Raw genomic sequence first — 17,014 nt, 5'->3', positions numbered from 1 at the left:
ACATTTGACGTCAGTAGTGCGTAGTCCATGAAGTACGTCATGTGTCGTGCGCTGGATCAGTGGGTATATAAGGTGTGAGAAAGGTCGTCTGCACACATATCACTCGTTGCTGTCATAGGTAAAAGGGGCGATTTATCCGAGTTGCAAAATTGGATGATTATCGGCTTTCGGGCCAAGGGTGACAGTATTTCTGACACAGCGCAGTTTGTTAACTGTTCACGTGCTGCTGTGATGAAGGTGTATCGTGGCTGGGCAAATGGCACCATTTGGAATAAGCATTGGAGCACCACGTGCCATTGATGTGAGAGGTGAACATTGTCTACGAAGGTGCGCAAGGGACGACAGACGTGCTACAGTGGAGCAGCTCACCATCAAAATGAACCTGGGGGCTAACAGACGCGTGTCTAAAATGACAGTTCAGCCCGTCCAGCTGCTGTCTATGCTGCACACTGGCTATTAGCTGGTGGTCATAATAATGTGACTCCACAGTGTATGATAGCAATATGGCCACACAGATTATTACCAAACACATTTCTGAATCATTTTTCACAGTGGAAATGAATGTATTTGTGAATGACAGCTCACAGGAAAAACTGTAGTAACATGTGGAACAGTCATCTTTTAGACTGACCATAATATCCCTTTAAACTGGGACACTAATGAATTACACAAGTTCTGTGACTGGCTGACTTCAAGTCTGTATGTCACCTGGTTTTATTCAGCCCCAGAACCTGTGCAATTTATGAGTGTCCCAATTTAAAGGGATATTATGGTCAGCCTATCTTAATTATTATGCATAAAATGAACAAACTGACAAGGAGGGGTGTGGTTCATTAGGTCGACATGAGTTAGGTCAACATACATTGGGTCGACCACGTTTGCTTGACATGCATTAGGTCGACATGATCACTAGGTCGACATGTGCTAGGTCGACATGAGGTTTTTTTTTAACCTTTTTTTGGTGTCGTTTTCTTCGAAAAGTGACGGGGAACCCCAATTAGTGCACCATAATCCCTCGCTTTGCTCGCCATGCTTCGGGCACAGTGCCTCGCTGCGCTCGGCACAGGTTACCGTTCCCAATTGTAGTCCACGTGGATCGTTAAGTATGATAAAGGTAAAAAAAAAAATGGAAAGAAAAAAAAAAAAAAAGTTAAAAATTCATGTTGACCTTTTTCTAGAGATGTGCACCGGACATTTCGGGTTTTGGATTCGGTTCCGCGGCCGTGTTTTGGATTCGGACGCGTTTTGGCAAAACCTCCCTGAAAATGTTTTGTCGGATTCGGGTGTGTTTTGGATTTGGGTGTTTTTTTACAAAAACCCCCTCAAAAACAGCTTAAATCATAGAATTTGGGGGTCATTTTGATCCCATAGTATTATTAACCTCAATAACCATAATTTCCACTCATTTCCAGTCTATTCTGAACACCTCACAATATTATTTTTAGTCCTAAAATTTGCACAGAGGTTGCTGGATGACTAAGCTAAGCGACCCAAGTGGCCGACACAAACACCTGGCCCATCTAGGAGTGGCACTGCAGTGTCAGACAGGATGGCACTTCAAAAAAATAGTCCCCAAACAGCACATAATGCAAAGAAAAAAGAGGCGCAATGAGGTAGCTGTGTGACTAAGCTAAGCGACCCAAGTGGACGACACAAACACCTGGCCCATCTAGGAGTGGCACTGCAGTTTTCTAGCGAGAGGATGAGTGTTTCCATCCTCATGTGAAGCTGAACCACTAGCCATGAACATAGGCCAGGGCCTCAGCCGTTCCTTTCCACTCCGTGTCGTAAATGGCATATTGGCAAGTTTACGCTTCTCCTCAGACGCTTTTAATTTTGATTTTTGGGTCATTTTACTGAACTTTTGTTTTTTGGATTTTACATGCTCTCTACTATGACATAGGGCATCGGCCTTGGCAGACGACGTTGATGGCATTTCATCGTCTCGGCCATGACTAGTGGCAGCAGCTTCAGCACGAGGTGGAAGTGGATCTTGATCTTTCCCTATTTTACCCTCCACATTTGTGTTCTCCATTGTTTAATGTGTGGAATTATATGCCAGTATCAATAGCAATGGCCTACTACTATATATACTGCGCACAACTGAAATGCACCACAGGTATGGATGGATAGTATACTTGACGACACAGAGGTAGGTAGAGCAGTGGCCTACTGTACCGTACTGCTATATATTATATACTGGTGGTCAGCAAAATTATGCACTGTACTCCTACTATATACTGCAATGCAGCACAGATATGGAGCGTTTTTCAGGCAGAGAACGCATAATACTGGTGGTCACTGGTCAGCAAAACTCTGCACTGTACTCCTCCTATATAATACTGGTGGTCCCCAGTCCCCACAATAAAGCAGTGTGAGCACAGATATATATGCAGCACACTGAGCACAGATATGGAGCGTTTTTCAGGCAGAGAACGTATAATACTGGTGGTCACTGGTCAGCAAAACTCTGCACTGTACTCCTCCTATATAATACTGCTGGTCCCCAGTCCCCACAATAAAGCAGTGTGAGTACAGATATATGCAGCACACTGAGCACAGATATGGAGCGTTTTTCAGGCAGAGAACGTATAATACTGGTGGTCACTGGTCAGCAAAACTCTGCACTGTACTCCTCCTATATAATACGGCTGGTCCCCAGTCCCCACAATAAAGCAGTGTGAGCACAGATATATATACAGCACACTGAGCACAGATATGGAGCGTTTTTCAGGCAGAGAACGTATAATACTGGTTTTCACTGGTCAGCAAAACTCTGCACTGTACTCCTCCTATATAATACTGCTGGTCCCCAGTCCCCACAATAAAGCAGTGAGCACAGATATTTGCAGCCACCTGAATAAAACTGAGAGGACGCCAGCCACGTCCTCTCACTATCATTTCCAATGCACGAGTGAAAAATGGCGGCGACGCGCGGCTCCTTTTATAGAATACGAATCTCGCGAGAATCAGACAGCGGGATGACGACGTTCAGGCGCGCTCGGGTTAACCGAGCAAGGCGGGAAGATTCAAATCTGCCTTGGAACCGTGTAAAATGGGTGAAGTTCGGGGGGGTTCGGATTCCGACGAACCGAACCCGCTCATCACTACCTTTTTCCATGTCGACCTAATGACCATGTTGACCAAACGTGGTCAAACCAATGTATGTCAACCTAACTCATGTCGACCTAATGACCGCTATCCGACCAGGAGCAAGCAGGATAGGAGCAAGCATGTGACTGGGTAGGTGCCACGGGATCCGGTCTCTAGGTCGACTTTATCTAAGTCAACCACTATTGGTTGACATTAACTAGGTTCACAGGGTCTCTAGGTCAACATGTTCTAGGTCCACATGAGTTTTTCACAGTTTTTCTTTTTTTGAACCTTTTCATACTTAACGATCCACGTGGACTACGATTGGAACGGTAATCTGTGCCGGGCGAAGCAGCAGCGGAGCGAGGGACCTTGCCTAAAGCATAGCGAGTGAAGCGAGCCATGCGAAGGGACATGGTGCACTAATTGGGGTTCCCGGTCACTCTACGAAGAAAACGACACCAAAACCCCCCCAAAAAACTCATGTCGACCTATCGACCTAGACCATGTCGACATAAAGACCCTGTCGACCTAGTTACTGTCGACCAATAGTGGTCGACCTAGTTACTATCTACCTTCCATACCACACCCGGTACCACAGCCATTCAATCAGGTGCTGCCATCGCTTTCACTGAACCTTTCCAAGTTCCCCTGGTAAAACAAATACTGGAGGTCGTTTTATGAATTTCTATTTTATATTCAATGAGCAACACGAAGTCTCGCTAATAGACAGAGCACAGTACATAGCCATAAAGAGCAAGCATTGTATTTATTGTACAGTGCCAAGGAGTATAACCTCATTTACCCATACTTGTTTGTGAGGTGAATCTTTATAGACTGTACAATGTTAATAATCATTCACATATCATCCTTGAAAAGAAAAAGAAAAAAAAATAATCTAGTAAAGCCCATTATCCAGACACAATAGTCTGGAGACCCAGTTCCTGAAAAGGAAGTCATTAGCAGGCCATGTAATTAGAGTGAGAAGAAGAAATACAGGCTTTATTTAGCGAACGCAACGCAGTCCGTTCACAGGCACCGAAACCACCACAGAGGTTCAACCTGTACTTGACAGGAATGACAACAATGGTTGCCAAGGCGATAGGGAATGTGAAAGAACTATTACAGCAGAGCCACTGCTGTCCTCTAGCAGATGAATATTACAGTGGGAGGCCTCGGGAGACCATTCTTACAAAACCTTTAGCTTTGCTAATATTTCAACAGCATGTCGCAGCCTCTCAGCCCGCCGTACTCTGCTCTTCATACTGGGTTACGAACAGGCTGCCGTCACAGGATAACCGATATTGCAGGTTTCACAGTGCCCCCGTCCTGGCATTAATATATTCTGTATTATCTCTGTCATCAAACCTGTTGTCAGGATGCCCTAACCAGGATCAGAAGGAAAGAACACAATAATACCCCTTTAACATCACCAAAATAACCTGGGTTATTGCTAGGTCGACGCGGGTCAAGGTGCAGTGCATACCTTCCAACTGTCCCGATTTTCGCGGGACAGTTTAGTTTTTTGGGACTGTCCCACCCGCGGGCCGCAGTGTCCCGCGGTGGGGGCAGTTGGGAGGTTCCTGCACTCGCTGCTCTGCTGTAGAGTAGCGGTGAATAGACGCTGTGTGCATGCGCACACCGGTTCTATTCACGGAGGCAGAGGGACTGGGAAACAGGAGGGCGTGGCTCGTGATCTCGGCATTATCGTGAAGCCACGCTCTTTCTTTGAAGCCATCCCCTTTTCTATAGCCACACCCCCTTTTCCTGGCGGAACGCAGCTACGCCGCACAGGAGTCCCTCTTACGGGTATGGCAAAGTTGGGAGGGTATGGCAGTGTGAAAGCGCCAAAGTGAATAACCCAGATCAAGCAACCCGGCATTTCAACCCGGTTTAAAAGAAGGGTTACACACGGGTCGGACTCGGGGCGTTGTGCAGTGTGAAAGTCTCTGACCCGAGAGATTCAACCGGAGATATTCAAACTTTATCTTCAGTGATCACCTGGTGCTGAGATCAGTAAAATAATTATCCCAAAATGGATTTTTCTGTCATATATGTCAGAAAATATAATAAAGCCTAATTTAAAATTACAGTCAGTCAATTATCCTTAAAACTTCCGCCATATGAATTATCTATGGCGGGGGTAGCTGTCAGCGGCGCCGGGGGGGGGGGGGGGGGGGGGGTTAGGGTTAAGGGAGCTGTCAACGGCTGTCGTGGGAGGGATGTCTGCGGCTGTGAGGGCAGCAGCGGGAGAGCAGCGGAGGAGGTTGAGACGGAGAGGAGACGGGGGAAAGCAGCAGCGGAGGCTCACGGCGGCGTCCACCCGGTTATAGCAAGCAGGACCACGCTTGCTGGAGCCGGGTGGACGCTGCCGCTGGGTTCCTGCTTTCCCCGCTGTCCCTCCCCCCACTTCCGTCTCCTGCTCTCAGTTTACCTCATCTTAATCCGACTTTTTGAAAGTCGGATTGAGATTGTCGGAAACGGGGCTAAAACCTGTCGGGTTTGGCCCCGCTTCCGACAATGCACGCTGATCGGCGGCTTCAGCGTGCATTCCGACAAGTCGGGTTTCCCGACTTGTCGGAATAAACGGGTCACTAATGAATAGGTTGGAAACCCCTTCCGACCTAAAACTTTCGGAAGCTGCCGTTTTTCCAACAACTCGGCAGCTTCCGACAGTTATTGAATATACCCCTTAGGCGGCAATTCAATTTGGAATGATGGTCAAGAGTTGCTAGTGTTTTGCTGGCAACACATAACCATTATTATTGCACCACAAGAAAACCTGCTATGTTGGGCTACTGTAATTCTAAGTGATGTGTTCTGCTGCCCATCACTTGGAACTGAATGGCCCCATTAGGGTCCAGCATCTGCAAGATGCCTCTGCTACAGTGCCGGTGTTGTGCTGGCTACAGGCGTAATGAGATAAAACTACACAGTTTATTTTCATTTGCAGGTATTATGCAAAAATGGTTCACCTATGAGCGCCTCATTATTTGTATTACAAAATATTATTTCTATATCCAAGAAAGCATATAGCTGTATGTATTATGCACAGAACCCAATTTCTTTTCATAATTGCTTTTTTTCTCTTTTTTTTTTATTACGGTTGCCTAAGGATAATAGAACACAAAATTGCTCTATGGATATAACTATCTATAGCAAGATCAAAGCATATCCAAAATATAAACAGCTCCGTCTAAAGAACACAATGGTCATACTACAAAGCACTGCAGACAGATAGAACAACCAGGCAATGTATTTAATGGTACAGGGGACATGTACAAGCCAATAAATGAACTTCATACAGTATACAGCAGTAGCGCGTGGTGTGGTCAGTAGCTGGTGAGGCACTGTAGCCATAATGTTCGCCGAGTCCCGCCAATGACCCATACCGCCGCCGTGCTGATGCCCGCTACCACCCCCAAGCAGTTGCCAGTTTCCGCCACTGTCCCTGATGTAGCAGCTTGTGCAGGTGAGGGGTCTTTTCAGATCCCTCCCCGCTGTCTCCCCACCATTTTACAGCTGTGTGACTGTCCATTGCTGCAGTAATCCTCCTGCCATAGAGCCCTTCTCACCCCGCTGAGCGGACCCAGCAGAAGTCTGCAGCTGCCTTACAACTAGGTCCCTGTCAGCTGGGCAGACTCAGCAGGGGTCACTGTGGATGCAGACATGCCCCCCTCCCTCCACACAGATGGCCTTTCTCACGCTACCAAGCAGACCTAGAAGTAGTTGCAGCAATCCCTCTCACCCCGCGGTACTCCCAGTGACTATACTGATCCCCCCTGCCAGAAAGTCCTCTCATGGATTCATGATACTCCATTCCATGGCACTCCCTGCTCACCTGGACACCAGCCGCTGATGCAGTGTAAAGAGAGGATCCGGGTAGGGTGCGGGGACACTGGGGACCCATAGACAAGTAGCAAACAACTCCGTAATCCAACGCTGACAGTGCTGGCAGACACCATCTGACCTGACCCGGCCGGCTGTGGGGACACCAGGAGACACACAGTGGAAGGATAAAAGTGGGAACACAGGGGCCTGTGCGCGCCGGCTGCGGGTACACCAGGAGACACAAGGGGAACGGGGAAAACAGGGGTCTGTGTGCGCTGGCTGAGCCGGCAGCGGGGACACCATGAGACATACGGGAGATAGGGGAACACAGGGGTGCCCTCCTAAATGTGGTGCCCGTGCCTTACGCAGACTCATACGAGGTCCAGGGTTAATGATACGGCCGGCCCTGCCCAATCACTTCTTCCTCAGTGAAAGCACACCCCTGTCAAAGCGGCACACCAGGGCTTTTTTTAATTGGCTTTCACTGACTAAAGCTTTGGCCCCGCCCCCATTTTCAGCTCATTCACACTGACAGCGGGAGGCACCGGGAGTGGTGCCTCCGAAATAAATTTATAACAGTTTTTTTACAGGGTAAAAATTATTAAAATAATACAAAGCCTAAAGCATATATTTAGGACACAGAATATGTCATAAGTATCTACTCTGCATTATTTTAATCATTAATGACAGTGCCTCCCCTGACTGCACGTTCCTGGTATACAGGTGGTTATGCAGTACGGATTGGAGATAATGCTAAAAAGCAGAATCTACAATCTTTTCTATTGCATGCTGGCGGTCGCCCATTGCAGGGCAAGGCTGCCCAGCATGCTGAATGACCAACCCAGCGGCTGCAACCACAATTTACTTGAGGTCGCATCCAATGTGGACGACCCCCTGTAGCCGCAGCTAGGCTGCGTATGCAGGAGGTCACTGCCATTTTTTAGATGGGTGTGATGTCACGAAGCCACCCTGAGAATGCCCCTGCCTATCACTAGGGGTGAGTTAGTATTAGTGGTGGGGTAAAAATACTTCCGCTGTCAGGATCCTGACTGCAGGAATTTCGTAGTCAACCCGTTGAGACCCATAAGAAAAAAAGTCGTCATCACTTTACTATTCACTCTTCATTGGGAGGGGTCCTTATAACAGCTGCCGTGCCTCCAGGAGATTTTTGCATAAATGGACCTTCTGATGACGGAGATTTGCGCCAATAAAAAATTATGGCAATAATGCCAAAATTAGATTTATCCAATTGCGTCACTATGGATGATGTCACCCACTGCAGAAATGTGGACTCCTTGTGTGTGTCAAAGGGTGGCATGGCCTTGTGTTTACAAAACCACGCCCCCTGCTTGTTGACATATTGAGGGAGTGGCCATGTGCCCGCATCCCTCTGTTCTTGTCACACTGGGGACTTGCCCAGCGCTCTGGGGTCTGTTGGGCAGCCCCCAGCCTCTCCCGACACAGTGGATGACGCGCGCATACATGTGTCATCCGTCACTGCTTCTCGGTGACACCATCGGAAGGGCATGACACCAAAATAGCAGAACAGCTTTGAGAGCATCTCTACCCTTAGCAGGTATTATGCTATACATCAATATGCTATAAGTCCTTTTCTGACATTAAATCATGCAATGAGATTGCTACTTGGTATTACACGATCATCTAACCATTGATGGTTGTACTTTGCACATGTGCAGCAGTAGCTGGAGCTTCCCGCATGTACACATATGATGAACTGCGGACAACACTTCTGAGTGTCCGCAGCTGAATTTAAGCAATAAGCCATTTTATGGGCATCGGAAAGCAGCATTCGATACATGGCAATCACTGAAAACACGTTATTCGATAGGAAAAGAACCTGTGAGAACATTGATGGTTGCTCACTATCAGTTTCTGATGTCCATCCCTAGAAAACATTAACTCATACAAAGCATGAGTGTCATGTAACATAGAAAACCACATAATGATGTTACAACAATGGGTAGTGTAAACATACAACCATTCATGCAGGTAATAGTTACGTTCCATGCTTCGGCATCTTTGAATGAATAAAGTTACCAGGCCAAAGAGGCAGATTGGACAGCTGCCACCAAGGCTTGAGGTTCTCCTACTTTATCTGAAGATCATCCAGAATTATTTACAGGATTTCAATTAGTGGCGAGATTAAGTATTGAAGGAATTACGGAGAGCCTAAAACATTCCAATCTTTGAGTAGCTTCAGGGTTATTTAGTGCAAATCTTCACAAAATCACTGATTTGTAATGTAACGAGAAATGTGATACCTCCTTTTGTATCAGTTAAGCCAAAACAGCTATAGGAAATGATTCCTACTTACCGTTAGTTCAGGTACATCTAATGTCTGAATTCTAGGGAAATAAGCAAATTAACTTGAAACAAAGAACTCCAAAAATAAAAGTGATTCTTACCCCTAAGGAAGACACACACTAATAGCAGTCTACTGGGGATCACCACCCTGAGCCTTCCTGCCACCAGTACTGAAGGTTGTGTCTATGTTCCCTTCCTGATCAGGACCAGGAAATGACAGCACGAGAGGGCAGTAGATAACTTTCGCCTTTACAGCACCTAAATGTTTTATCCATTCTCCGTTCGTTTGAGGTTATTTTGTTTTATCTATGTACCATTGGACGCTCGCCGCGCTTCGGGCTCGGAGTCTCGCTCCGCTTCGCTCGCCACAGGTTACTATTCCAAATAGTTTGTGACATGGACTCACGGGCTTATGGGAAAGGTCCTCTCCACGAAGGGCAACTCGACGCTACCCAGTACTAAAGCCATCACAGGTCCCACAGTTTTCTGAGCCCTTACAAAGGCTGCAAGGGAAGGGGGGTTAGGTTTAGGCTGCAGGAAAGGAGGGTTAGGGTTAGTGGGTTATTGGGGGAGAGTAAGTATACTTGGGCTGTAGCTAATATCCCAGCGGTCGGGATACGGACGCTGGGATCCCGACTGCCGAGAATGCCGACAGCTGCGCCAGGGCTATTCCCACTCGTGGGTGTCCACAACACCTATAGAGTGGGAATAGAGCCATCGAGCATGCAGCATGGCGAGCCCGTAAGGGGCTTTCTAGAACTCGCCCTGCTGACGGAATTCTGACGGCCGGGATCCCGGTGTCGGTATACTGACCTCCAGGATCCCGTCCACCAGGATTCCATCCCCAACCCGTATACTTACCTACCCCCTGTCAGGATTCTCTCCATCTGGATGCCGCAGTCAGTCTTCTGACCGCCGGCATCCTGAACGCCAGTAAAGCATATCTCACCCAATTATCACATGAATAAATAAATAAGCAGCATCTAATGCCAACAGTATGCAGAGAAGGGATAAACCACAGTTTCCCAAACTCCACCAGTACGGTCCAGGTTTTAAGGCTATCCATGCTTGAGAACAGGCGATTTAATTACTTCAGTCAGTTTGATTGAACTATCTGGACTCAAGCATAGATATCCTTAAAACCTGGACTGTATGGTGGAATTTGGGAAACTCTCGGATACACTATTATGGATGGACAGGGTTTGTAGCTATAGAGCACTTACCTCATACTTGCCTACTTTTGAAAAAGCATTTCAGGGAGATGTGAAAGTAACCCCTATCAGCGCGGACGTGTACTGCTACATCTGAGAGGAGTGTCATGAAAATTACTTACATCAAAATGTAAATGAGCCCCAAAGTTAGTAAGATCTACTTTTTTAAGAAAAGACGCTGATATTTTGCAGGATTTTTTTGTGTATTGTGTTTTACAAGAGGTTCCATATACTGTAAGTGGCCACAAGAAAACCTTTAATAAGCATGTAGGCATAGGGATCATTGTGCCTTATAAACAGTACAGGGAAATTGCACTGATGTTCCCATTTGAATGTATCTCTGATTTCTCTTGTTTTCAGGGAGATTGAGGGACTATTCAGGGAGGTGAGGGAGATTGCTACTATTTCAGGGAGTCTCCTGCAGAATGATGGAGGGTAGGCATCTATGACTTACCTTCCTGGAGAGAAGGGGTAGGAACACATACCAGGAGAGAAGTCCGGCTGCAGTCACCCCAAGCACAGCACCCAGGACCACCGCGGTCGCCAGTAACCCGGGGACCACCTGGAGCGAGTCCACAGTATAGGACAGCGCGATATCCGACACGCAGCCAGCACTCGCCATGACCACCGGTGCAGACCACCGACCACCTAAACGCTCGGTATAACGCTGACAACGTCCATGATAATGTGCTGCAGACCTATTAATAGGTGCAGCAGCGTTTACCCCACGGGAAGGGAACAGCTCTCTCTCTACTTGACAAAAGTTTCCAAGGAAGTTATTTTGTTGCAAAAAAAGTTCCTACAACTCCCACAATGCACAGTAGAGGGGCAGGAGTGGGGGGAGAGGGGTCGGATTAGTGCTGCTGCTTTCTCCAATCTCAGCTGGGAGGTGGGATCACACATTCCTAAACAGTCCCTCTTTTTGCGTTTACTGTCCCCACTGCTTCCTCCTGTGGAAGTGATCGCTACTTTGTGCACTAGTGCAATGGGCTCCGTGCACATACAGCTCTGTCCCTGTCTGATGAAGACCCCACAGAAAGTCGTGCCAGGCTATGTACGATGGACAGTGACAGTGGCTGGGCACTGAGCTGACCTCATTTACTTTATTTCTTATACATTGCCTCCTTCTAGGATGGAAGATGGACCCTATGTGTGCATGGCAGTCTGGCTCAGGGCTTACCCATTTGGTGCCACCCTGCTCCTCATGCTTTTATATCTGACATGTAGTAACCCCACCAGAGCCCCCTACATGATATGCGGACCTTCTTTATTAAATGTAGATGGGATACAAGCTTCTTCATATAGGCAATACAGAGAGGATTGCAGAGGCCTCATGGATGATGCAGGACCACCCAATGCCACCCCTCATCGTGTGCCCCTGGGCAGGGACTTGGGTCCTACCATAGTGATGCAGGTAAGAGGCTATTCACTGCCCACTGATGCAGTGCCAGCCAATGTGCTCAGTGTCTGCCAGTAACTTGTTATCGCTGGCATTTCCATCTGTGCTGTGTGGATAAATAGAGGAAAACATAGATAACAACAGGTCTATAATGATGTGTGCAGAATACTGGGAGCCCTGGCTTGTTTGTTTTGTAGTTGTGGATGTTAGCGCTTTATACTTACTTTTCCTACAAGAAATGTTTTGGTTGTCTATTCTTATTGTTCTATTGCTAGCACAGGAGCACAGGACACATTAAAATACATACTATTAACAGAACATTATGACAACATGGTGGCAAAATTACCTGTGTGTGAGTGAAGATTTACCTTACCTTTCTATGAACATCTTTTAAAAAAAAAAAAAAGAGCTAAACTTACAAAGGAGCTTCCTCCATAAAGTGTGACAGTGTGATGCTGAGCTACAGGCCATCCTATCATGTCCTATACACTGCTTTCCCTGCACACTGGGGGTCATTCCGAGTTGATCGCTAGCTGCTGTTGTTCGCTGCGTAGCGATCAGTGAAAAAAAGGCTAATCTGCGTATGCACCGCAATGCGCACGTGCGTCGTACGGGTACAAAGTCCTTTGTGGTTTTGCACTGGTTCTAGCGACGATTCCAATCGCACAGCCGAAAGCAAGGAGATTGACAGAAAGTGGGAGTTTCTGGGTGGCAATTGACCGTTTTCTGGGAGTGTATGGAAAAACGCAGGCGTGGCCGGGCGTTTGCTGGGCGGGTATCTGACGTCATCATTACTGTGTCACTCATCGCAGCAATCATCGCACAGAATAAGTAACTATAGGGCTGGTTTTGTTTTGCACAAAATGTGTTTGCAGCCGCTCTGCTGCACAGGCGTTCGCACTCCTGCAAAGTGAAAATACACTCCCCTGTGGGCGGCGACAATGCGTTTGCACGGCTGCTAAAAACTGCTAGCGAGCGATCAGCTCGGAATGAGGGCCACTATTCCTTGATACCTGTTGGTTCTGCATCTCCAGGATCCCACACAGGTAATCTGGCTGGACAATTTGCAATATGTAGCACTTATACTCATAGGATCAGTATGAAATGCCGGCGGGCAGGATCCCGGCCGTCATGATCCCGACAGCGGGATCCCAACCGCCGTAATGCCGGCAGTGGGGCGAGCGCTAGAAAGCATCTTGTGAGCTCGCCCCACTCGCAACAGGTTCTATTCTCTCTATGGGTGCCGTGGACACCCACAGAGGGAGAATAGGCTGTTGCGCCGCGGCATTTCACCGCAAGTCAGGATCCCTGCGTCAGCATTGTGACCTCCGGGATCCCGACTAGCGGTATATTAACCGCTTCCCATACTCATGTTTCAACAGGTTCTCTCTATGGGTGTCGTGGACACCCACAGAGGGAGAATAGGCTGTTGCGCCGCGGCATTTCACCGCAAGTCAGGATCCCTGCATCAGCATTGTGACCTCCGGGATCCCGACTAGCGGTATATTAACCGCTTCCCATACTCATGTACTTTCAACAGGGCCGAGAGCTGAATGGGGCCTGGGTACTAGGTGCTTGGCTAAATCTGGTAGACGTAGGCATGCATGTGTCCTGCCAAAAAAAAAAAAGTGCTATGCATCTGCTGCAAGTATTGACATTTGTCCCTTTCAGTAGTTGGACTGGGTAATCAGTAATCCTCACCCCACCCGCTCAGCGCAATGAGATATGCTGGCGCTACATATAAGTAACTATTAATAATACGTCGTAATTGGCTTCTGTAGTGGGGAAACGTTTTTAGAGGAGCATTTCTTTAAATGCAACATAAGGGATGGATGTGTTTAAGCAGTGTCGGATTTTACCTTTGGGCTGCAGGGCTGTAGCCCCCAGTACAATCTGCCACCATGACCGCACTGGCTACACTGTAACTGCCAGTGACTTCCCACTGAATGTGCTACCTGCCAATCACACACAGGACAGGGAGAGGTGTTATCTCCCTCTGGCACTGCCAGTCCAGGCTGTGATTAACAGAAAGCACACTTCCAGTAGGAATCCACTCCCTGACTTATCGTCAACCCAACCCAGCTCCTAGGGGCTGCCGCTCGTGCAGTCCCTAGAAGCCAACGTTTTGCACATGGGCAGTCCCACTGCTGCTTGTACACATGTGCCAGTTCCAGCGTCTGCCAGATCCGTTGCGCCAGGACCTTGCAGGCCTGGTGTTATTTCCTTCTCTCCGGCAGCCCCCCTCATCAAAGCAAGTAGGAGCCGCTGCTGTGTTTTAAATGATATGTTGTATGTTTCTTTTTGGAAATTGGTATATGGGTGCAAAAACTGTTGTTACTTTTAATGAATAACAGTTCGATTCTTGGCCAAAGCACAATCGGTGTGGTGTTTGTATGCTCTCCCTGCATTTGTTTAAGTGTGTTGCGGTTTTCTTTGGGTGCTCCAAGGACAGACTTTGTTATTTGGCTTCTGACTGAAAAATTGTCTGGCAATCGCTGCATAATACATATGTATCCACATACACCCATTGCCAAATCACTTAAAATACCCCCATTTAATGCATCATGAAAGATTGCAGCTAAGATGCACCATGTGACTTTTGTACACAATATTTGGAAAACATGGGTCTTTTTTGAACTGCTAATGTGATGCATACATCACTGAAGGGATCCGGTCTGAAGATCGACACTGTCTAGGTCGACAATGTTTAGGTTGACCACTATAGGTTGACAGTCACTATGTCGACAGGGTCTGAAGGTCGACAGGGTTTCTAGATCGACATGTGCTAAGTCGACAGGTCAAAAGGTCGACAAGAGTTTTTCAAAAAATGTTCTTCTTTTTTGGAACTTTTTCATACTTAACGATCCACGTGGACTACAATTGGAACGGTAATCTGCCCGAAGCATGCCGAGCGAAGCGAGACATGCGAGGGGACACGATGAACTAATTGGGCTTCCCGGTCACTGTACGGAGAAAACGACACCCAAAAAACATGAAAAACTCATGTTGACCTTTTGACCTGTCAACCTAGCACATGTCGACCTAGAAACCCTATCGACCTTCAGACCCTGTCGACCTAGTGACTGTCGACCTATAGTGGTCGGCCTAAACATTGTCGACCTAGACACTGTCGATTTGATGATCCACACCCATAGTACATCACTGAGGGCTCATGTATTAATAGCTGTGCAAAAAAGACAAAAATCAGTGGAAAAAGACAAGAGACCAGGGACTGTCACTGATATAACAGAGCTGCGCCATGTATCCCGGTACGCCGTATCATGCAAATTAATACTGCCACAAATACAATGGCCAATTCTTACTCTCCAGGAAATTACAAGTCTGTTGGTATGCGGCTGTGTGCGGAAAACACTCCAAAATGCCTGTGACGCTGCATTTAAGTTGCCCCAAGTACCTTGCCCCATATGCAGGGGCACATCTAGAGAGGAAGAGGCCCGTGTGCAGGCTTCGACTGGGCCCGCCTCCTCTCTAGCGCCGTAGCTCTGGGCACTAGGGTCGTTAGGCAATCCTAGTGCTGTCCCAGAGACTACTGCGCATGCGCAGGTCTCTAGGAAAATGATGCAACGGCCATTTTCCCAGGGATTTTTTTTTAACGCACGCGCGAAACACCAGGGGAAATGGTGGCGCTCCATTATTCTGGTGATTTCTGCAGCGCTGCTACTGCCGACGCGGAACTCTGGAGGGTCAATATTGAAGAAAATGGGTGCAGGGTGTGCGGTGATGGCCTCCTGGACCCCGGGGACCCATGTGCACCACACACACTGCACCAATTCTAAATACACAAGTGCACATATGGCCGTGCAAGGCAGGAAGTGACAGTGGCTGTGCACTGAGCTGACCACAATCACTTTATTTCTCAGACATTGGGGGTCATTCCGAGTTGTTCGCTCGTTATTTTTTTCTCGCAACGGAGCGATTAGTCGCTAATGCGCATGTGCAATGTCCGCAGTGCGTCTGCGCCAAGTAATTTTGCTATGCAATTAGGTATTTTACTCACGGCATTACGAGGTTTTTTCTTCGTTCTGGTGATCGTAATGTGATTGACAGGAAGTGGGTGTTTCTGGGCGGAAACTGGCCGTTTTATGGGTGTGTGCGAAAAAACGCTGCCGTTTCTGGGAAAAACGCAGGAGTGGCTGGAGAAACGGAGGAGTGTCTGGGCGAACGCTGGGTGTGTTTGTTACGTCAAACCGGGAACGACAAGCACTGAACTGATCGCACTGGCAGAGTAAGTCTGGAGCTACTCAGAAACTGCACAGAGAAGTCTTTTCGCAATATTGCAAAACTTTCATTCGCAATTTTGATAAGCTAAGATTCACTCCCAGTAGGCGGCGGCTTAGCATGTGCAAAGCTGCTAAAAGCAGCTTGCGAGCGAACAACTCTGAATGACCACCATTGACTCCTAGGATGGAAGACTGATCCCATTATTACTATTTTATAACAATAATAAAAAAAAAGAAATAAATACCATATCCATACATTGTCGCACTAGATATATATGTTTTAAAACCTTTCATACCCATGGAAAATGAATACATGACTTTGGAAAACGTGGTGAAAGACACATTTTAAGGATCACCATCTTAAAATCTAAAGTACAGATGTGTTCTTGCTGTAGTTGCACCAAACACCCCCCCCCTCAGCGCACCAGGTCCCGTCAAACTCTGCTAGCATTGGGCATATGTCAGTTGTGTGGTGAGCTTTGAGGCGTGGGTCCCCCTGAATTGCTTTGGCTGGGTTGCTCTAGGGCATGACAATATAATACTTATTTTAGCACTCTCTAGCACATTTATTGTTTGTTTTTTATATATGTAACAATTTTCACACATTTATTTCTCCTCTCTGTAACACTAACACATACATTATCTTATCTATCCAACTGTCTCACACTCTTCACTTTCCTCACCAGTGTGATGCCCTGGCAGTGGCGTAACTATAAATTTTTCTCCCCAAGCCAAAAAATTCTCTGGGCCCCCTTCATAATTGGCACTAGTGAAGTGGTGAATCTGCACGCCCGCCGGAAAAAAAGGAGCGTGGCTTTGCATAAATGGGCGTGGCACTGCAGGAAAAGACTACCTTATACCCCAGTTTTGCAACCTGCACGCCCAGACGTTGGCCACCACAGGAAAAAAAAGAA

The 17,014-nt window shown here is 47.3% G+C and overlaps 2 protein-coding genes across 5 annotated transcripts in view; one reads left to right on the top strand and one right to left on the bottom strand.

Annotated features, from left to right (window-relative positions):
• Positions 1 to 11,242, bottom strand: part of EVC (EvC ciliary complex subunit 1) — a 181,743-nt gene extending 170,501 nt beyond the window's left edge. The window contains exon 1 of one of the 2 annotated variants that reach the window (XM_063923425.1): positions 10,915 to 11,242. In XM_063923425.1, coding sequence (XP_063779495.1) covers positions 10,915 to 11,082 — 168 coding nt within the window. In that variant the 5' untranslated portion in view covers positions 11,083 to 11,242. The remainder of the gene's footprint in view (positions 1 to 10,914) is intronic. The other variant, XM_063923416.1, reaches the window with a different exon arrangement.
• Positions 1 to 17,014, top strand: part of EVC2 (EvC ciliary complex subunit 2) — a 329,045-nt gene that overhangs the window by 9,182 nt on the left and 302,849 nt on the right. For 2 of the 3 annotated variants that reach the window (XM_063923393.1, XM_063923385.1), the window contains exon 1: positions 11,329 to 11,874. The exons of the other annotated variant lie outside the window; for it this stretch is intronic. In XM_063923393.1, coding sequence (XP_063779463.1) covers positions 11,593 to 11,874 — 282 coding nt within the window. In that variant the 5' untranslated portion in view covers positions 11,329 to 11,592. Of the gene's footprint in view, positions 1 to 11,328; positions 11,875 to 17,014 lie in introns of those variants that run through there. 3 annotated transcript variants of the gene reach the window in all.

The sequence above is a fragment of the Pseudophryne corroboree genome, chromosome 1, assembly GCF_028390025.1.
Source record: "Pseudophryne corroboree isolate aPseCor3 chromosome 1, aPseCor3.hap2, whole genome shotgun sequence".
In the NCBI taxonomy this organism is placed as follows: Eukaryota; Metazoa; Chordata; class Amphibia; order Anura; family Myobatrachidae; genus Pseudophryne; species Pseudophryne corroboree.
This window is presented reverse-complemented; position numbering and strand designations above follow the sequence as displayed.